General features: G+C 40.1%; 1 protein-coding gene across 1 annotated transcript in view; it reads left to right on the top strand.

The window, feature by feature from the left end:
- The window catches only part of LOC308659243 (calpain-13-like), a gene marked incomplete at both ends in the record, with an annotated part of 85,199 nt that overhangs the window by 42,723 nt on the left and 19,402 nt on the right, over positions 1-23,074 (top strand). The window contains 4 exons of the mRNA XM_081312725.1: positions 1,184-1,320; positions 11,338-11,501; positions 15,230-15,266; positions 19,382-19,441. Of these exons, the coding sequence (XP_081168851.1) occupies positions 1,184-1,320; positions 11,338-11,501; positions 15,230-15,266; positions 19,382-19,441 (398 nt within the window). The remainder of the gene's footprint in view (positions 1-1,183; positions 1,321-11,337; positions 11,502-15,229; positions 15,267-19,381; positions 19,442-23,074) is intronic.

Below are 23,074 nucleotides of genomic sequence, written 5' to 3'. Positions count from 1 at the left end.
TTTAGTTTGTTAAAAATGTTTATAAATGTATACAACATGAAACAGTATCTACAGTATTTCTATTCTTTAACAAACATCACCTTACACAAGGCTAATGAACAGTCTTCCATTTAATGAAGCTTACAACACATGAATGTATAATCTGTCTGTATCCATCTTGACTTAAGTTTCATGGAATTTAATGGAGCTAGAGCTCCATCAATTTCTGAAATTTCCAGCAAACTGGGATCGGGAAACTGTTTACAGTTGATGAAGAAAATACTGAACTTAATGGATTAGTGATCGGTATCAATACCTGGCAGTTTTCTGTGTCACTATTCCTTGGCAAGTTTACTGAGAGTTGCATGCTTCATTTCAGGAAATTTTAATGTTCAAAGGGATATTGTCATTGCAGTATATCAGAATATATTTCCATGATGCTCAATAATCAAAGCTCTACCCATTCATGCCTATACCTCTGATCTCTTAAGATGTCGATTAAAGTCAAGAAATCCACCACTCCTCTCAGCGCTTAAGCTGCTGGCCGAACATCAGAGCACTATACAAAAATGGATGGAAGCATAGAGTAGCTATACCTCCCAAGATATTTCTGAGCATATTAATCCTAATAGTATACCTCCAGGATTTAATCTACCCCAACACATATGGGTGACATACAATAGAATTAGAACGACTCATGGGGTGTATGCCGATTCTCTGTATAAATGGGGAAAGACACCTTCAGCACAATGTGATTGCGGGGCTCCCCGACAGACTATCCAACATATAGTGAGGGAATGCACTAATAGAAGATACCCAGGAGATTTTAAGGACTTCCTCTGCGTAACAATGGCAGCTACAGACTGGATCTCCAAACTCGACATTAAACTCTGAAATGTTATTTCTGTTTTCCTCTTAGGTTTTATAATTGCTTCTTTTAAAAAAAAATGTTTTAACTGTTCTAACTTGTAAATATGAAGTGCTTTTAATTCTGTGTGTGACCAGCCATACGCTAAATAAATAAATCAAAGCTCCTTCTAACAAGGAACTGTTTTTAATACACACACACACACACACACACAAACATATACTTATATAAGAATGTGGTACACCAGGTAATTGTAAAATAGAAATAGAAAATGAGAATGAAAGAAGGTCTTAATCAAGTCTGAGGTGTGTTATCATATCTGTTAATCCAAAATAGGTGGTCTTTCAAGAAACCATCAATATTTTATCAAAGTTCCAGAGCTTATGACTGAAGACAACGTTGTAATAGCATTGACGCAAAGACCTGCAAATACCTCATGGATGCTGGTGCATATAGGTTTCCAGATAAAAAAGGTGAGTAAGAGCAATTAGAAGCATGAAATACTGCCCCATGGCACATTTGGGCTGTGAAAGTAACATGATTCACCTGTCTGAATTAGGAGATGTTTTGCCATTTTTGAGGCCTCACTGGTTACTGACTATGACAGAAAAGGCCTCTGTACATACACACTTACAGAAAACCCTCTTCTGGATTCTTGCCTGGTAAAGACTCAAAACAGTGCAACATTATGGAGAAAGAGAAAAAAAAGCCCTACTATTTCTTTTAATGGAGAAAGAGGGGGAGAGAAACTGTAGAGGTGAGAAGGGTGATGAAGCAAGAATTCCCATCAATGAGAAGCTACCCCATCTTGCTGTTGCAGAGACAACATGGTAAAACTGTTTAGATGTTTTGTCTAAGGGAAAATTAGGTAACACAGAGTTTTGGATTCAGCTTTTTTTGAGCAGTCAGATCCCGGCAGGATTAGGAGGTAAGGTAAATAAAGGTGTCAAATATGGATTGGTGCTGTGATTACTACGGTAGTTACTCCTTGTTTAGCAACCACAATTGAGATCAGCAACTCAATCAATCAGCAAAGTAGTTACTAAGTCAAACTGTGATTGTGCTTATGAACTTACCTTTAGCTTTATTTTGACTTATAGACCTTCAAAGGTCATAAACGGAAGGATTGAACACAAAGGTATTTTTTCATCACCATTGTGACTGGGAATGGATTTTATCCAAGGCAGTCACTTAACGAGGACTACCTCTATAGATCCTGGTCTTCTGTCAGTTTGACCTAAATCAAGACACCACTTTTCTCATGATGTGCCAGGCAAAGAATGTTTAAATTTAATTGCAGTAACTTTCCAATAAATATGTCAACTTCAAACATCATTGAAAAGAAATACTGTTCTGAAACTTTGCCCAGCCAGACCAGTTTCCTGTTTTTCTTCACTTTCCAACTGTTTAGTTTTCATTGTGTTTTTTTTCCTCTGTTAAGAGGAAAACTTCCCAAAGTGGGTGGCAAGGATTGTTGAGAAGGAGAGAGAAACTTTTAGCTATTCACCATCCTAAAGCAAGTTTTAACAGTTTTCTTCCCAACCCCATCAGCAGTCCTACACAATAAAGTAGCCTCTGAAAAGATTTATAATGAAGGAGGCAATGCTCTATTCTCTAAAAATATTCTCCGCCTTAGTCTTTTAATCTACTTCCACAGACTTTAAGATGCTCCTCTGTGTGCTTTATACTTCCTCTTATTTCTGAATGTCTGATTTTGCAAACCCAGTAAAAACTCAGCTACAGTTCATTTTGAGAGCATCAGTTGTTTAAACTCATTTATAGCAACTCCTGTAGAGAATCAGATCTGAATTAAATCTTTATAGCCTAGCCTGTGAGGCTGGCTGCAAATTTGTAGTTATTTCAGCTTCATATGATTCTCAGAGAGATAAATTGCCCTTTTCTTGGAGTTTGCACTATTCTACATGTGTATGTGAATATTTCTAGGAATAGGAATCTGACTTTACCAAGGATTAGTGGAGCAGGTAGTACGACTATTACAGAAAGGGCATTTATTTACAAGAAATACATTAGAGAGATAGGCAAAGCACTTAGCTAGCTACAGCTTACTCGGGAGAGGCTAAGAACATGATGCTCTGTGCATACAGAAATAAATGACTTCAAATTAACAATCTCTTGGATAAAATGCCTGCAGAAGGGTGCAGCACAGAATAAATCCTTAACTGCTTAATCCTTAACGTATCTGAGGAGCCATCTTGGCCAGTGATGGGATTCAAATATGTGAACAACCAGTTCTCTGTGTGGATGCCGCTTCTGGAAGTCCATTCTGGGCCTGGGCAACAAAAAATTAGCTACTGGTTCTGCCGAAGTGGTGAGAACTGGCTGAATCCCACCACTGATCTGGGCCCAATAGGATTGGCCCATCTCATTCTTTCTAGAAGGGACTTGCTACAGACCCTGTCTGTCAAGGAATTTTGACTGGGGGGGGGGGTTAGGAGAAGAGTCTTTTCTGCTGTGGTCCCCACCCTTTTGAACATCCTATGGCCAGGATGTGCGATCTGCCCCCACCCTTCTGATCTTCCAGAAGAGCTTTAAAACTTGGAGATCCCTCTTCTATAGTATTGGTCCTCTTCATTCTTAATCTCTATTGAATTCATAGAAATTCTAATTGGTTTATTTTATCGTTTTGTAAGACGCCCAGAGTTGCTTCAACAATAAGATTGGTGGCATATAAATTTAATAAATAAATAAACATAAATTTTAAAAAACCCTATCTACTGTACATTGTACATAACCCCCTTGTAGTCCTGAAAGTCAGGGTACATAATTTGCACCTCCATGATTTCTCCATACATACAAAACTCAAGTCCTAAATATAAGACTCTAAAACCTGTCACTCATAAAAAAGAAAAAGTCTAAATCTTTACTGAAGGGAGAGCTTATATAATGGTAACTAAGTTGTTTTGGTTTTTCTTCTAAATAGATCAAACAACAAAACATTTTATTTTATTTTATTTAAGTTTTTTTATTGATTTTCCAGTTTTACATTTAAATATTTGAAAAACAATGGGGTGGCTGGATTGGTTCATAATTCAATAACATACAAATTTCTTTAGTACAGATCACAAACTATTACATTAAATATTTCCTCTTTTTTCCCCTTGGTATTTACTGTCTCACATTTAAATTAGTACAATTCTTATTATATCAATTTAATACAAAGAACTTTCTTACATTTATCAATAATTTTTAATTTAGTCATTTTAACATTGAATATTTTTTTAAAACTAGTTTTATTAATTTTCCAATTTTACATCCAGATATTTATGAAGCAACGTGGTGATTGGGTAATCAAAAATCCAATAACAAAATCTTTTTGTACATATCTCAGAGAAAAATTCCCTCTCCAATTCCTTTAATTACAATATCACAATCAAATTAATACATTTCTAGTTATAGCATGGTCAGCTGAGACAGTTATCAATATATTTTAACTTATACTTATCCATGTCCTGTTTTTAAATTTTACATAATTTCAATTACAGTGCTCTAAATTAGCCTTTAGTATCCATAATACTTAGTTTTCGGGTAACCTAATTTTCCCCTATTTCATTATATAGTAGTTGTCATATCTAATGTTGTTTGCTTAGATACATTCTTATTTTATTTCACAAATATATTCTATTTCTCGTCTTAATGGTTCATCAATTATTAATAAAGTATCTTTTATTATATCATTCCAAGTTCTATAATTCAAAACTATGTTCTAATAGCTGATTTTCATTTCCCTTGCAAATCTATAACCTAAATATAAGAACAATTTATATCTTTTAAAAACTCCCCTTAGCCCATTAAAAGAGATTTTAGGCTCTATCATTATAAATCACAAAAGAAAAGAACCCATTTTTTAAATCTAACTCTGGCTTTCTTTTTGTGCCAAGCAGGCTTCCATACCAGTGCCTTTAAGTTCTCAAGTGAGTCTCCTTTCATTCCTACACACGTTGTTTGAATCAAGGAGACCATCCAGTTGTCAATTTTTCAAAGGAACTGGCCCCTTTATAATAATTAAATTGTTGCTCTAATAATTCAAATTCCCATGCTTGATTTAGTATAGTTGTTGTTGGTACAGTCTGGTCTTCTTCTTCTTTCAGTCCCATCTGGCTTGGATAAGAGATCATGTCCCGTGTTGTAGTTGTTGTTTGGCTGGCTGGATTCTCAATATACTGTATTTGAAGGTAGTATTCCTCCATTTGTATGGTGTTTACAGATAGGTCTTTGGTCGAGGCTATTTTTGATAAGGGTCAGTAAATGTCCACCTCCACAATTCCTAAAAGTTATTTTCGCTGTCAGGTGTTGCAAGTTCTTATCTTTAAAAATAGTGCCAAGGACAAATCTGGGCTGCAGCCAGATCTCACAGTAAAAGGAAAGTTTCCTTGCTATACCAGGCTTTGCCACAAGATGTCCTCAATAGGTAAAATCTTTTTCCAGACTCAAATAAAGCTTTTATCCAGTTTAGATTTTTTCCATTTTTTTTCTTTTTCCAGTCTTAAAAGGTAAATAAGGTAATAGGTCCCCGTAGAGATAAGAACTTTTTGGTACCCCAAATATTCCAAAGGTGCAAGTCCAGTTGTTTAGTTATTTAGTTTAGTTATGTTTTTCATTTCTTTTGAGGCTTTAATTCCCCAAGTAGGCCACTATTACAAAAGTGGAGGGGGGGAATTTTCAGAATGCTCCCACAGGAAAGTAGTTGGGGAAATAAGAAAGGTAAGATCTCACCCAAATCCTCCACGTTGCTTTTGTTGTAATTTTGGCTTTTGGTAGGAAATGGCTTAGTGATCAGCCATGTTAATGGCGGATCTTTTCTTTGTCGGTCCAAAGGAGCTCCTCTGGATCAAACGGAGGGATGCCGCTCTTCCACAATTGATCAGAGGGCCTCCTCATGGTCGTCACCCCTTCAGGGCAACTTTTTGACCCTTTTCAGGGTCTCTCAATGAAGAAAAATGGGACGGCAGAGAGAGTGCTCTCCTCAAACATCCAACAGCACTGTGAGCGCAAACCAGAAGCCAACATTCAATCTTTTTAGACGATGTCCTAATAAGTTTTTCCCAATTTTTAGTTTCCCATTGATATTTAATTTTAACGTTTAATATTTATAATTTCCAAGTTTTAAATAACCCCAATCTCCTTTATCACAATTCATCCCGGGATCTTACATCAGCTGGTTAATAATACATTATAATATTCTTATTTTCTAGTAATTTCCAAATATCTTAAATTTACTAACCAAAATTTCTCTTATTTCAACATTTAATACTTCCTCTTTTTTCTCTCAATATCTACTATCTCATATTTAAGCTAGTAATTTTTATTACCAGTAAATAAAAACATATTTGTTACATTCATCAATAATTTTTTAATTTATATATATTCAGTATTAAAATTTAATTATTAATGTTTATATTTCCAAGTCTTAAATGACCAGAATATCCTTTAACTCAACTCATAACAATTTCTAATATTCATAGTACACACCTTACCTATTTGAGAATATTCTACTTTAATTCTCACTAGTAGGTCAAAACCCCAATTTTCTTCAGTTTTATTCTAGCTTTCTTTCTTTGCCAAATCATCTTCCATGACTGTGCTTTTGAGTCATTAAATAGATCTCCCTGTGTTGTTGTGAATGTTGTTTGACATAGAAAAAACCATCCAATCGCCATTTTTTGAGAGGATTAGCAAAATGTCTCTCTATTTTTCCATCTTGATATAATTGTCTAAAATGTTTATCTTCTCTTCAGTTTGTTGGTCTTCTTGAACCTCAGGTTTCTTCTGGTTTATGTAGAAAATTTTTTCCCTTTTCAATATTGTCAGTCCTTTTCTGGGTTTTCCATTGATTGTATTTGTTGATCAGTTAAATCCTCTGTCATAGTATTTAATTGGTCCACCTTTTCCATTATATTCTGTGTAGTTGGTTTTTCAGTTGTAATCAAAATTTGAGTTCGTGTATCTGGACTGACATCCCATTCTTTTCTGCAACCTCTTATTTCATCAGTAGCTTTAAGAATAGTTTGGTAAATTGCTTTCAGCATAAAGAGAATCTGTTCCTGATCTTCCTCCATATTCTCTTAGTGATGTATTAAGTTAAAAGCTTTGCACTCAGAGAATATAATTTTTTTTTCAGTAAGTATGTAACACAGCTGGGCTTCACAGCTGATACCTCAAGATTATAAGTCTTATCTATTGTCTAGGCTGCCAGCCAAGTCTCTTTTGAGCAATAACAGGTTGTAATATCAGGTTTAGCCACAAGATGTCACCTCTATATTTAAATTTTTCCTTTAGGTCTGAGGTTTTTATAATCTTTTCAGTTTTACTTCTTTTTTATAAATAAAAAACCCCAGATCTTCAGTAAAGGTAGAAAGTCTTTTAGTCCAGAATTTTAAAAAGTAAAATCCCAATTAGGATCAATAATCCATTGCTAACTGCTGATTAAAATGTTTTGTTGTTTGACTTCTGGTTTGCCGACGCAGCCACCATGGATGTTGCCTGATGGTAAGTGTGACTTTGGCTGTCTGCAGCCTAGTGACGAACCATATTTCTATGGCCAGTCTTTCATCCACCAGTTTGGAGGGCTGCCCTGATCAAACAGAAGGGCTACCATCCTTCCGCAATCAAGCGGGGACCCCTTCCTTGCTGGTCGCCCCTACAGGGCAACTTTTGACCCTTTCCAGGGTCCCCCAGCAATATGAAGATGGAGCTTGCCTTCCAAATGTCCATGGTGGCCGTGTCGGCAAACTGGAAGTCAAGTAACAAAACATTTTAATCAGCAGATAGCAATGGATTATTGATATCCATTCATTTGGATAAAGTTTCATAGTGTTTCAAATAAAGTGTTTCATTACTGCTTACCTAAATGATTTATTTCTTTATATATTTGATGATTTATTTTAATTTAGCAAACACTATTATTTTTCTTCACATTTCAGTCATAAATTGATATGAAAGTGTTTTTAAAAATAGGCTACTTAAATCATAAAAATATTTTTAAATAACAGCTATAAATCTAATAGAGAGAGAATTCATTTAAAACCAGTTAGATATTGAGGAAATGAAGGACACCCTTAATAAAGAAATTAAACAACAAAAGTACTAGTAGAAATGAAATTTGCATATGAAATGAAGTAAGGGAAATATTAACATTTCATGTTGTTCTGTGTGCTTATACAGTATATTAAAATATAACAATGTGATTCTAGATACAAAGAAAAGTTTGCAAGAAAGAGAAAAAACCTGCAGAGAATAAGAAATGTGTTCTGATCCAAGAAGCTGTAAATAGCGTTAAGTTATTAATTGGACGATAAATATAGTTAATTTAGCCATTAAGCACAATTTTAAAATGTGTGATTTTAATTAGATTTTTACTGGACTATCTTTTAAAAGCATCTTCACTACTGATAGCGTTCTTATAATACACCACATCTGAGGTTTACAGACCAATTCAGGGTTTTTTTGCCCAAACTATTGTAACCAGCCTATACTAAATTACAGTTTTTATTAGTTGGAAAATTACTACAATAAAATATCAGGAAAGCTATTTGAAATCCCTGTGACAGCGGAGAATTATTATAAACAATAGCTTATGTGTATAGATCCAGTACATACTGTATACAAACAAGGTTTGTCAATGCGGAAAAAAATCTCACAAAAATTGAATCCCTCATCATATATAAAGAGTTTTCACATACGTAGGCATATTTGAGATATACTGCATACCTGGAACTATTTTAGATTATCATCTGCATTAGAGGAAGAGCATTACAATTTCATATTAAGAAATCTTCCAGGAGCAGGTACCTCCAAGGAAGTAAAAATGAACATAGTCAATATCAATGTTTGCAGGAACAGAATAACATTTGACCAGGATGGCATAAAGCTCCTGCCTTGAGCAGTGGGGTGGACTAGAAGATCTCCAAGGTCCCTTCAAGCCCTAGGATTCTATGAATAATCTCATAATGTGTTGTTCTTTGAGCTTCACATACTTCTTATGCTCTTTCATCAACCCATTTGTAATCCTCAACTTCTTCAAGATTTCAGACAGAAAATATAATAGAAAATCACTTTTATGACACATTGAAATTCTGCAGGACTTATTTTGCATTTAAAGAGCTACTTAACATCCAAGTGCCCCGGGCAATTGTATTTTTTTAGCAAAAGCCAAAAATCACCACAATGATCTTCCAGTCACTGGAAAAGATTCACTTCCCAGAGGAATAATATTGGTCACTTCCAATATCTGCTGCACTTCATGTTTGTCTGATTGAACTACAATGTTTCATGCAGTGAGCTGCATGGTTCATTGCTACTAACAGTCTTGTTACCTCATCCATGTTCATACTACATGCATGAAGTCTGAATAGATTGCCATATAATGACAAGCCATGTCAGTGCAGATGGGATCATAAGTAATGAAACCAGCATTAATACACATTATCTATGAACTCCATTCTTTCTTCTTATTCTGTACAATATTGTCACCATTCTTTTGAGCTAACAAATGTCTTTTTTGCAACATTATACAAATAATAAATTATACAATTAAAATCAATATCTGCTCAGAACTTTTAATAGCATGCCTCTGCCTTGACGACATCAATAATTTCCACAGGCAGGAAACAACATTCATATAAGAATACAAATTAGATTGTTGGCATTCATTGTGTGTGCATCTTCCTAACTAGTAGAAATTTTTTTGGATCAGAAAATTATGACGATTAGTACTAAGTGGGGTGGGAGAGGCAGTATACTACAACAAGGGAAGGAGAATGAAAGGAAGTGATTGTGGTAATTATAATATTATTGATATTTATTCTCAAATTCTATGCTTGATGTGCTTTTCTTCTTTTCTTCTATTTTATGATGAGCTACAAGCAGGTCCTCTTTACTTTTCTCTGAATTCTCTCTCTCTCTCTCTCTCTCTCTCTCTCTCTCTCTCTCTCTCTCTCTCTCTCTCTCTCTCTCTCTCTCTCTCTCTCTCTCTCTCTTTCTCTCTCTCTCTCTGTGTTTGTGTGTGTGTGTCTGTGTGTGTGTCTGTGTGTGTGTGTGTGTTTCTGTGTCTGTGTGTCTGTGTGTGTGTGTGTCTGTGTGTGGATGTATGTGTTTGTTGCACATGCATGTCTTTGAGTGAATGTTGACTGGTGCTTGGACAGGTCCCTGCAGTTTTCTTGGCAAGGTGGTTTGCCATTGCCTCCTTTCTTGGACTTAACTACTACACCAAAGTGGGTCTCTGAATTATCAGTAATTAGGTACAAATTGTTCATCGGTTTAGTAACTATTCCCCAGAGAAAGGAGGGTTTCTTAGACTGAGTGATGGCTGCGCTGTGATGAACTAAACCATGATTATATCTTTTTATGTTGCTTTCTATACTCTATACTGTTACAGCTGTTTACAAAATACTTCATACACAACAAATAAATTAAAGACAGCACAAAATGTATACATTATAAAGGCAGCAGGGGGTGGGGGGAGGAGGAAAACGTAAACGAAAGAAAAACCATTTATCCAATATTTATATACAGAAAACCTGGAGTTTCTTTTTCCATTGTTAGAATAGCTTGCTTGGATCAAGACAGTTTTAAGGATAAGATGCTTGGTTAAAAAAAATATCCAAATACCATAAAAGCTTCTCTGTATCTTGAACAAAAGAAATGAATATACATAAAAAAAATTCCATTTGCTTGAAAAGAGTTGTCCCTATTTAGGTTTATTGAAGTTTTAATACATCACGTTCTAAGTTCAACACTTCCTTTGCCCCCCTCCCCACTTTGAAAACGTTTTTTCCTTTCTTTTTTGCAAGATAGCAGTGTGTGTGTGTGTGTGTCCTTCCCCCCCCCCAAAAAAAAGGCATTGCTCATAAATTATTGTGCCTACTTTGACTAACCATTCTAAATGGGATTTACAGTGTACACTCCAGTGTTTTCACAAGAATTTTTTTTTAGTTGGGGTTTTTATTATGTTGTCTTTATATGTCATCACAGTAATAATGGTTGCATTTTATTTATTGAGCCATTTTGTTGAAAATATTGGAGCCACAAGAAATATAGCAGGGTCTATTATTTTCTTATAGAAATGGATTTGATACAAGGTTCAGAATGCTCATGACAAGCGTAAAGATGCAGATAAAATCTCCTCCCTCTAAATATTTCCCACTCCTTTTGTTGGTTCTGCTATATCTTCCATATATTACAGATAGTACAGTCTCAGACATAGATAGTTGGAGATTAGCCCATTTATAACAAATGAATCTCACTTTCAAATAAAGTGCATGCACGAGCCTGTGATTTTGCTATGGATATCCACGAAACCTTGGTCATTCAACCAACTCTAATCTAGCATGCTTACCATCAGTTGGTGAATAAGTATGTGAGTGTATGTGTGTGTGTGTGAATGTGAGTGTCTGTGTGTGTAGCAAAAAAGGCTGCAAGTTAATATAACTTCAAAGTAACTAATAATTTATTTTCATAATATTTTGTCTAAGGGTAGAACCATAGTTCATGACACGCAGCTTAGAGTAACACGAGATATCACCATTCCCTATCTACTGAAGCCTGGCAATTACACAATTATCCCAACTACATCACCACAAAGCCAAGAATCAAAGTTTCTTCTACGAATCTTTCTAAAAAGTCAAGGCAATATAAGGTAAAGTAATTACAATTAGAACGTGTATTGTATAAGACAAAGAAAACCCACCTTTTAAAATTCTTTTTTTTATCAAACTAAGATTGAGGGGGAAGGGTGACCAATCTCCAAAATCTCTAGAATCCAAAACCAAACATAAATCCCCAAAAAAACAAATCAAACAATGAGGTGGGCAGAGATGAGAAAAAAAAAGAAAAACTGAAACAACATTCATGAGATGCAGGAAACATACCCAAGGACAAGCATAAAAGTCTTAAATGCTTAAAGCCTGGGGAACAAACAGGGTGAACTAGAAGCAATAGTACACAAGAGAGCATGACATAGCTGGTATTACAGAAACCTGGTGGGGCGAAACCCATGGAATGGACTGATGGATGGATACAAATTGTTCAAAAGAAATAGGTCTACAAAAAGAGGATGGGGACTAGCACTATATGTAAGAGAACACTACATATCTACAGAAAAGCACATGATCAAAGATAAAATCTCCCCAGAATGCATATGGGTTAATATAAAAGAGAAAAAAGTGACATTACTATAGGTGTATATTACAGACCACCCAACCAATCAGAAGAAATAGATGAACTCTTTGCCAACCAGTTAACAAATGTATGTAAGAAGCATACCACAATAGTAAAGGGCGACTTCAACTATCCAGAAATCAACTGGGAGACAAACTCTGCAGTGAGCGGGAGATCAAACAGATACCTAACCAACCTAGCCAACAACTTTGTCATCCAAAAGGTGGAGGAGGGAACTAGACATAAAGCCATAGTGGACTTAATTCTTACTAATAGAGAAGAAGTGATAGAGGGAGTTGAAGTTACCATAACCTTGGGCGAAAGTGACCACGTCATACTGGAATTTAATATAATGCAAACACTAGCAACAGAAAACAATCCAACCAGGGCCTTAAACTTCAAAAGAACTGACTTTATTTTATTTTTATTTTTTAAAAAAGTTTTTATTAATTTTTTCATACAATGCAGTAGTAATTGTTCAACAAATGTGTTGTCTGAGCTTATCATTCACTAATACAAATTTAATTCCTAATCCTTTATTCTTTTCTCCATCCATTGATAAAATAAGTCCCAAGTTTGATAGTATCGTGTTTCTTCTCTTTTTTTTCAACCTCAAAGTAAGTCTGTCCATTTCCACACATTCTAGTATTTTTTTAATTATTTCTTCTTCTGGTGGTATTTCTCATTTTTCCAATGTTGTGCGAATATGATTCTTGCTGCTGTTATCACATGTAAAATCAAATGTATGTTTTGTTTATCAATCTTTTCTGGCATTATACTTAATACCAAAAAAACCCCACCCCACTGCAAAAGACAAACTAGAAACAAAATTTAAAATAAGCGAGAAAATGATAAGAGAACACCTATCCAACCTCGACGAATATAAATCACCGGGTCCCGACAGATTGCATCCCAGAGTTCTGAAGGAGCTGGCAGATGTTATCTCAGAACCATTGCACCATATATTTCAAAAATCCTGGAGCACCAGGGAAATATCTGATGAATAGAAAAGGGTTGATGTTTTTCCCATCTTCAAGAAAGGGAAAAAAACAGACCCAGGAAACTACAGATGAATCAGTTTAAAATCAATACCTGGGAAGATCCTAGAAAAGATAATCAAAAAACAGATCTTCGAACAACTAGAAACAAACAAAGTCATAATCAGTAGCCAGCATGGGTTTGTTAAAAACAAATCATGCCAAACCAATCTTATTTCATTCTTCAATAAAGTGACTAAATTAGTAGACCAGCGAAATGCTGTGGACATAGTATACTTAGATTTCAGTAAGGCATTTGATAACGTAGACCACTCCTTGGTAAGCTAGAAAATGGCGGAATAGATAACATCACCACCAGATGGATCTGTAGCTGGCTGGCAAACCGTACTCAACGAGTAGTCCTCAATGGCACTCCACTCCACATGGAGAGAAGTAAGCAGTGGGGTACCACAAGGTTCCATCTTAGACCCAGTACTCTTCAATATCTTCATAAATGACTTAGATGAGGGAATTGAAGGGGAACTCATCAAATTTGCAGATGACACCAAACTGGCAGGAGTAGCCAACATGCCAAAAGACAAACTCAGGATCCAAAAAGATCTTGACAAACTTGAACAATGGGCCCTATCAAACAAAATGAGTTTCAATGTGGAGAAAAGCAAAGCTTTATATTTAGGTAGGAAAAACCAAAGGTACAAATACAGACTGGGTGAGACCTGGCTTAAAAACAGTAACTGTGAGAGGGACCTTGGAATCCTAGTGGATGATCACTTGATTATGAGCCAGCAGTGTGCAACAGCAGCCAAAAAAGCTAATACAATCCTGGGTTGTATAAACAGAGGCATAGAATCAAGATCACGCAAAGTATTAGTACTGCTTAATAAAACCCTAGTAAGACCACACCTGGAATACTGCAGCCAATTTTGGTCACCATATCTCAAAATAAGATGTTGAGAGTTTGGAAAAAATTCAGAGAAGAACAACTAAGATGATCAAAAGCTTAGAGACTAAAACATATAAAGAACGGTTGCAGGACTTGGGTCTGGCTAGTCTAAAGAAAAGAAGAAATAGGGGAGACATGAGAGCAGTATTCCAGTATTTGAGAGACTGCCACAAAGAAGAGGGGGTCAAATTATTTTCCAAAGCACAAGAGGCCGGACAAGAAACAATGGTTGGAAACTGAACAAAGAAAGAAGCAACTTAGAATTAATGAGAAACTTCCTGACAGTGAGGACAATTAACCAGTGGAACAGCTTGCCTCCAGAAATTGTGGGTGCTCCGTTTTTAAAAAGAAGCTAGTTACTTGTCTGAGATGGTTCTCCTGCTTGAGCGAGGGACTAGACTAGAAGAACTCCAAGGTCGCTTCGAACTCTATTCTATTATATTTAAAGAACCTGGGTACTCTTAAGGGCAAACATGCATTTGTCTAGCTGTTTTATAACACATTAAATCTGTCTAAAAAGAGGTTGCTGAGCATTTGATGAGATTATTTGAACTAATCATTACTTGACATGATATTTTGTTCTTAGGTTTGATGGTTGACATTTAACAATACTTAATCCTTGTCACGGAGTGGTGTTTTACATTTGATAATATCTGATGATCAATATGGAGCAACACAGAGAAATTGACTATGTTTGGAAGTTTGTATGTAATAATATGTAGCATTTAGCTGAAGAAGATATTTTTTTATTGTTGATGAAATTAAATCATTTGAGAAGCTCCATTAGGAAAACCAAATATAAATCTCCACATTATGTGATATTTCAGTCTAATATAATTGTGTTATTGATTATCAAGATAATTTGACCTAAGGCAAAGCTATATTATCCTAGATCCCTTCACATTCACTTAACTGTGCACAGAGCTGTTGCTAGAGTGTAATAAATAAAATTCCATTGGCTTGATTTATCAGACAATAAAGCATAATTTATATTCTGGATTTTCTTTTCAGAAAGTCATACCACTTATGTGGCTCTTGGTCCCCCTTGGGACAAAACAATACTCTTGTCAAAAAGAATTTGTGGAAACAGATATAATTTAGTTCTTGGGCACAGATAATGATTTGTGCACTATTGCTTGATAAACACACATCAAGGCTGAATATGATAATGCACTGTCCTCTCTGGATCTTGTAAGCAATAAATAAATATAGTCTATTCTGATGCAGTTCTCATTTTTATGTGTGTGATTTTTTTTCCCCTTTTAGGGAGTCAAACCATGAAATCAGTTCACAGGGGATAAAGGTATGTGGATATCACGAACGAATGGGTGACCTGAGGATGTACAACATGTGCAATCTCCACACTTCTCAATATTGGAGTGCTTTTTTGAGGCAGCAAATACATAAAACCCATATCTGAGGGACAATTTAAGCTCTTAGATAAATTTAAGTTAGATCATAAAGAAATAACAAATCGTAAACTCTAGCCAAAATTGCAGAGGAAAAGAAACTAGAAAATCATTGGCCCTTGGACATCAAAATGTTGCCCCACCCCAATAGAAATACTTCTACAGCCTTTGTAGACTAATTGAACTTTAAGGTCTGGAGATAATCATCTTCCTTTTGGGCCATTTCCTAGAGCAGGGCTTTTCAACCTTTTCATCCATTGTACCACCTTTAGGATATGGCAACATCCGAGTACCGCCAGTCGCCTAGCAAGGTGTCAAAAACCTGATGACCAAAAAAAAGGAAAAAAGTGATGAAGTACAGGTAGTCCTCGACATACAACAGTTCGCTTAGTGACTGTTCAAAGTTACAATGGCACTGAAAAAAGTGCCCCCCAAGCCACAGCTGAGCAAGAAACTTGCCTGCCTGCCTGGCAGCACTCTTCTTCCTGTCCGAGGTTTTCATTGTGTGAGCATTTCTGTTGAGGATTGGCAGGGGGTGAGGTGGGGGGTGTTTGGTTTTTATTTCCCCCCCCCCTCTGCTGGGTGGTTGCAGCAGGTTTTGGTCACTTCACATGACCCTGGGACACTGTGACCATCATAAATATGAAACAGTTGCCAAGCATCTGAATGTAAATCACAAGACCCTGGGGATGCTGCAACATTCCAGCTGATCAGCGCTTCTTCTGGGCTCAGAAGTGCCAGGATTAGCACTGAGCTCCAGCTGGAGCCTGGCGCTGATCCTGGTGCTTCCGCTGAGCCCTGACAGCCCTGCAGCCCCAGCCGTCTCTTGCTCAGGCTTGTGTGGTGCTGCCACCAGTTCAGCTCATTCCCCTCCCCCACTGCCACTTTTCTAGGATGGTCGCATACCACAGGTGGTACCCGTACCACTGGATGAAAAGCCCTGTCCTAGAGGTGAAGAATTTTTATTTTAGATGAAAGACATCTATTATTGATGTTCTATGATTCAGAGAGAAATAAAAAGCAGCTATGGCTCTGAACCCTCCTGGAAGCCACAGCAGTCACCCTATATTTAGAGATGTAGAAACAAAGTTAGCATTAGATTTTATACTGGGGAAGTGCTAAAGTCATGATTTTATTTATTAACCATTGAAGCGACAGATTTTCATGCTGAAGCCTTTGGGATTCTGCCTTCCTTAGGCCTCCATAGGTATCTCTGTTTTCATCTAAGTGCCACTGCTACCTGAAGTAAACTTGGTTGTCACTAGTGACTCTTTGAACTGGTGGCATCCAGGCTCATCTAATGCCTATTTTGATGTTATCTCCAGGCCACCTGAAGACCTTTACATAATCTTTTCTGGAATGCTAAAGCCTTATTTCAAGGTGAATAAGGCTTTAGCAATAAGCATATGTATTATAATTACATATTGTAATTATATCATATTATTATTATTATTATTATTATTATTATTATTATTATTATTATTATTATTATTATTATTATTATTATTATTATTATTATTATTATTCAGAGGGAAATAAGCAAAGATGAGGCAGTATATTTTCCCATCATCAGTAAAATGAAATACAATGTTTGCCTCTTTGGCAGTATTGAAAAACGAGACTATCCTTTCTTCTGTTTGAAATCTCATCTTCTTATTCTCTTGAGATGAATAGGCCAGACTATTTCTTTTGAATTTAATGCCACCACTGTAACACTCAAGATCAATGAAAAAGGAGAGGGAGTACTTCACTATTTTATTCTTTTAAATCTTAGCTTACTCTGAAAAATAGATTGCCTAATTGTCCTTGTGACACCATGCTATTTAACACTAAAGTCAAAAAGCTCCTCCAAATTTATACCAAGTAAAGTGCAACCATTTTATCAACAGTGGAAATATTGCAACCCCCTGAGAGAGATAGGTTAAATAACTTAAGACCAACTAGAGGACATCCGAACCATGGTTTTATAGCTTTTAAAATTACTTACAGCTAAAGGGACGCGGTGGCTCAGTGGGTTAGGATGCTGAGCTTGTCAATCAGATGGTCGGCAGTTTGGTGGGTCGAATCCCGAGTGCCACATAACAGAGTGAGCGCCTGTTACTCGTCCCAGCTTCTGCCAACCTAGCAGTTCGAAAGCACGTAAAAATGCAAGTAGAAAAATAGGGACCACTACGGTGGGAAGGTAACAGCGTTCCGTGCGCCTTTGGCATCTAGTCATGCCGGCCACATGACCATGGAGATGTCCTTGGACAAGCGCTGGCTCTTCGGCTTTGAAACGGAGATGAGCACCGGCCCCTAGAGTTGGAAACGACTAGCACGCATGTGTGGGGGAACCTTTACCTTTACCTTTTAGTGTTCCTGCTGGAAAGGAAGCAAATGCTCTTCCCTAAGGTAGATTCTTCTGAAAATCTCATTGATGCCAAGGGGAGGGGGAAGCCATTCCCCCTCCATTTTGGGTGGCCCTCATTTTATTTATATATATCAAGCTACTAAAGTGATATCAGACCAGTATTTGCAGCAAAAAGTATAGCCTTTTTTGGGGGGGTTGTATTTTATGCATGAACACAGTGGTGGACAGGCTTGAAACATTCTTAAAGTGCATATTTTTTAAAAATCTTATTATCTGCAGTCATGGATAATGAGATTGAAATGGGTGTCCCATGAATAATGACAGCTATCTGCATCACTTTAACATTTATTTGTTTCTTTGTTTTTATTCAGTCTGGATACTCCCCCTGGCTGAGTGGGTCACAAATAGTAACATAAAAAAATAGTAACCCAGAAAAAATAGCATCTGGACCCAAAATGCAAACAGAAAACAAAAATAAAAACACAGACAAGGGGCTCATCCATCACTCCCCAATTTAGAAAAACAACCAAATCTTCAAGGGTTTCTATAAGGGCATCCAATCTTGGTCACTTTAAGCATGGCTGGCTGGTGAATTCTGGGAGCTGAAGTCCACAAGTCTTAAAGTGCTCAAAGTTGGATACTCCAGTTTACAGAATGAACACATCTCATTCAAAAGTGGGTTTAAACATGGTTTGGTTTAACCATAGTTTGCTGAAGAATCCACAGCTGTATAAGTCAGCAACCTTTGATGTGGATGACACAAGCCTTCTTTTAATCTAGGGGGTCTTGTAAATTCAGTAATTTGCCCTGAAATAATTATGCACTAGCAATGTGCACTATTGCTGTGGCAATAAATCAGTAGTTCAGAGAAGTTAGATATAGCCACAGTGATGGCTAGGAGTCCTACACATTGGTATTTCAGAAATGCTTAAAGTACAATAATTGCCATATAGCACTCTCCATGTGTGTTGTCTGCATCTCTCTCATCACTAACCAGCATGAGCAAAGGGAGTTTAAACTGAACTAGAAGGCAGCAAATTGCAGAAGCCTGTCTTCAGCTGATTCAAATCCATACAATACCAGTGAGAGTGTGCCAGTTTCCTTCCTCCCCCCCCCCCAGATGATAGTGATCTCTTTGGTGTTTAACCAGCATTCAAGAGCTCGTAAGTTGCATATCTCAAAGACAGGGTTATGCTCAAGAGGATCCTAGCTTTATGGATACTCTTTTGTCTCATTCCTCTTCTTTCTTGCTCCCTAAGTCTGACACCTTTCCCCCACAAATCACTGCCAGCTGCCCTCATCCCTGAGACTTTGTTGAAAACTTGTTATTTCACAAAGGTTTCATAAAATAACATTGTGTTGTTTTATGAATAATGTATCATGTAGGTTTTTTTCTAGATGATGCACTCACAAATGGCCTGGGGCAATTTGAAGTTTGGATACAGGGTGCCACTGGATGGAATTTAATTAGATAAATAAGAAAGGCATGAAGGATCAGATAATAGGGCTGTTTTTGTCACTGTCAGGCTCTTGAGGTTGGCTGCGCAATGTTGCCTGTTGTAAATGGCTAGAAACATAATGAGTGAATAATAATGAGGTGTCTCATGTGGACTGATATTTTGCAGCAGATTTTTATACATGCATTTTTTTTCGATGCAGGATAAGATCATCTGGAATCCAGACGACTATGAAAGTGTCTTCTTAAGATATGCTTATCAGGTTTGTTGAGAATTAATAAGGTTTGTAGAATTGAGAAAGGGAACTTTTCCATCTTGCTTTTAAACCATGCAGATCTCAAGGGTGTCTCTCAAAATGCTATTGATTTGCTAGTTGTTATGACAAATCAGACAAGGGACCTGGCTAGAACACAATAGATGGTTTGGAGTTGATTGTTTGTGGGGAGAAAAATGTTCCTCAAACAAGCAATTAACTGTAACCCTTGGCTACAAATAGATGTGGCTTCCTGGATCATATTTTAGTCTATCAGACTTACTTCCAGTTTGTACTTTCCACATTTGGAAAGCAGGCATCAGTCAATGTTTGGGTAATTGATTTGCATTCTTTCTGAGCCAAGCTGCATGGGTTCACAGGAGATGCTCTTAATGGCTTAATAAACTGTTATAAAGGACTCCTTGACTCAGTCGAGAGAAAAATTGCTTTCAAAAGCCTCTGTACAAAAGACCTCTCACAGCTAATAGTTGTATCAGCACATAAAAGGTGAAAACAGCAGTGCTGACTGTGAAAGGTGTACACTGTTTGTCTTCAGGAGCAGTCAGGGCAAGGAAGGAAAATGATAGGAGTCTCCTGAGCCAATCAAGTCCTTGCTGCAAGCCAGATATTTGCAGCTTCTATGTGTCGAGCCCCTCGGGCTCGACATGCTCGCCGGGAGGGAGTTCTGGTCGCCGCCCGCAGCCCGCAGCCACAGCCGAAGCCGCGCCTGACAGCTGCTCGGCTCCTAGCAGCTGATCCGCGGCTGGGGAAAGCTCCGGCTCGCCGGGAGGGAGTTCCGGTCGCCGCCTGCAGCCCGCAGCCACAGCCGAAGCCGCGCCTGACAGCTGCTCGGCTCCTAGCAGCTGATCCGCGGCTGGGGAAAACTCCGGCTCGACGGGAAGGAGTTCCGGCCGCCGCCCGCAGCCCGCAGCCACAGCCGACGCCGCGCCCAACAGCTGCTCGGCTCCTACCAGCTGATCCGCGGCCGCGGAAAGCTCCGGCCGCAACATTTCGGTCAGCTGCTTGGCGGCTACCGACGATCCCGGGCGTCACCACCGTGGCCGCGCCTGCTCCCACGGCTGATCAGCGGCCGGCAGCGGGCCTCGTCGCGCATGGGGAAGCCGCGCCAGCCGTAACAGCTGTGCGGCGGCCTGACACGGGCGTGAGCCGAAACACCGGGTTGGTGGAGGGGAGCACGCTAGGGATTCCAGGGGGTGAGAGGGGGAGACTTTGCACTTACACCTTCCTACGCGCAGTATGGACTTCGGCGCCAGAGGCAGAAGCGGGGCGTGGGGCGACAGGATAGAGGGGTGGAGTTTTACCCAGATGCTGGTCTGCGTAGAGGAGGGTGGGGTTGACGGGTGGGGCTGACGGGTGGGGCTATTACCCAATTAGTAAAAACATTTAAAAGAAGCGTTGGGACGAGTGGTTCCCAACGCTGACTTTATTCATGTTTAGAGATCCTGCTATTAAAGGTACTCTTTCCAGTCATCCGTACTTCGTCGTGGTTTTTCCCGTGTGCTTGTTGATCCGGCGAAGACGAGAGTTTGACAGTAAGTCAGCGTTCATTTAGCACAGCACTCCTTCTGTTGGGCTCTGAATTTTGCCTGCTACCATGGCTGAGGGGACCCAGGGTGGTGTGCCTGTGGCAGGAGGGGAGGAGCCAGCTGGGGTTGCTGTGCCCCTTGAGGTGGGGGAATTGGCAGAGGCCCCACCTGTGGTTCGCCCTAAGATCCGGGACCTTGGACCAGCGCCAAAGGGAGCTGAGGCCTCCGAACCAGCTGTCCAGGAGAAGCCTGGGGAATGGTGGCTCAGCCCTGTTTTGAGTCAGCCAGTGGCTGAACAAAACCAACCGTCTAGAGGGAAGGGGTCCCTCTGGGAGTGGAGAGAGCGTCGTGCCACCGATGAAGGCGGAGAGGAGTGGAGCTACACCACGGCTCCTGGCAGTTACACGATGGATGTCCTGAGGGACCATTTTGGAGAACCTCGGCCGTGGACCCCTAGTGACACCGACCTGGAGACCGGTAGATGGACACAAACTAGGACTGATCCGGAGCGCAGAAGCCAAACCCGGTTCCGTTTGGCGAGTCCCCGCTTCCGGGCCCCGCAGGCCCCTGGCACCCCGCAGGTCCCAGGCCTTCCACCGCCGGGACCGGCGGCTGCTCCTGACTTGAGGCCCCCAGGACCTGGTGGAACAAGGTCGGGGGGTGCTGTGCCCGCAGGAGTGCTGGGGTGGCAACAGCCAGGGGTTGCACAGAGACTGGGAGGCCCGGCAGGTCCTTGGGGAGGGCCTGCAGTTTGGCGCCCACCACCGTTGCCCGTAACCTTTGACAGTAACCCTGATCGTTTGGCCCTGTTGCTCGGACAAGCCATCCACCATTTGGACCAGTATGGTCCTTTATATACATCCCAGTGGGGGATGGTGATGGCTGTCACTACGGCATTACAAGGGGAAGCAGCGGCTTGGGTGGCGAACCTCTACGGTGACCGTGCCCGTGAATTGGGGGACGTCGGCCTTCTCCTCGAAGCTCTGCGTACACGATTCGAGGATGTGACGCGCACTCATCGAGCGGAGGCTGAGATCGTTGGCCTGCGGCAGAATGGCCGTCCAGCTACAGTCTATGTGCAGGACTTTTGTGAAGTGGCCGGCAGGCTCAGTTCCTGGCCAGAGAGGATGCTGGTTCACCAGTTCCGGGCCGGTCTGGATGATTACCTCCTACGGGCTTGTATCGTCCGGGGAATCCCTTCCAGGCTCCAGGAGTGGCTGCGGGTCGCGGTCGAACTGGATGTGGCCCTACGGGGTTGTCAACGCCGTGTGCGGCCCGTAGGAGACCCCCGTCAGGTCCCGCCAAGGTCGCAGGGTCAGGTGCAGAAGCCGTCACCTTCGTCGCTGGGTCCTACCGTCCAGCCCCCGTGGTCCGTTCTGCGTTGTTTCAGGTGCGATCAGCCGGGGCACCGTGTGGCCGCCTGCCCAATACCTGCATCCCGGGTGGTCGCGGCAGCAACCCCAGCAAGGAGCACAACCCCCGGGCACTTTGCAGAGCGTTCCCGGGCTTCCCGGCAGGCTGTGGAGTCAACGCCAGGAGGAGGTGGCCAGACGGGAGGAGACAGTGCCATTGATGTGGACGTGGAGTTGTACGGGCATGGGGATAGACCAGAGGAGGACCCCATGGTAAGTGCCTCGGTTAGCCCATTTGCAGTCCCGGTTACGTTAACAAACCCCGCCACGGGAGAGGTGGTGGAGGTTAAGGCTTTAATTGATTCGGGCAGCACGAGGTGTCTCATTAGCCGGAAGGTGGTGGCTACACTGGGTATTAGGGTAGTACGGCTAAGGAATCCAATACGCTTCCAGCAGGTAGATGGGTCTCTTCTGGGGGGGTGCCTATCACCCATGTCACAGAACTCGTGCGGCTGGATATGGGGGAGCACTGGGAACGATTACGATTTATCGTGGTGCCCTCTATGACAGAGGAGGTGATTCTGGGGCTAACGTGGCTGGACAGTTGGGGCCCGACCATCTGGTGGGAGGGGGGTTGTCGACACCTCCGCCTAGGGATTGGGTCACAGCCCCCTGAACATGAGCAGCTAGGGCTGTCTGGCCCACTAGGGAAGCCGGAGGAGAGTTGCAGGGCTGGGACAGAA

The sequence above is a fragment of the Vipera berus genome (genome assembly GCF_964194415.1).
Source record: "Vipera berus genome assembly, chromosome: 1".
Classification (NCBI taxonomy): Eukaryota; Metazoa; Chordata; class Lepidosauria; order Squamata; family Viperidae; genus Vipera; species Vipera berus.
This window is presented reverse-complemented; position numbering and strand designations above follow the sequence as displayed.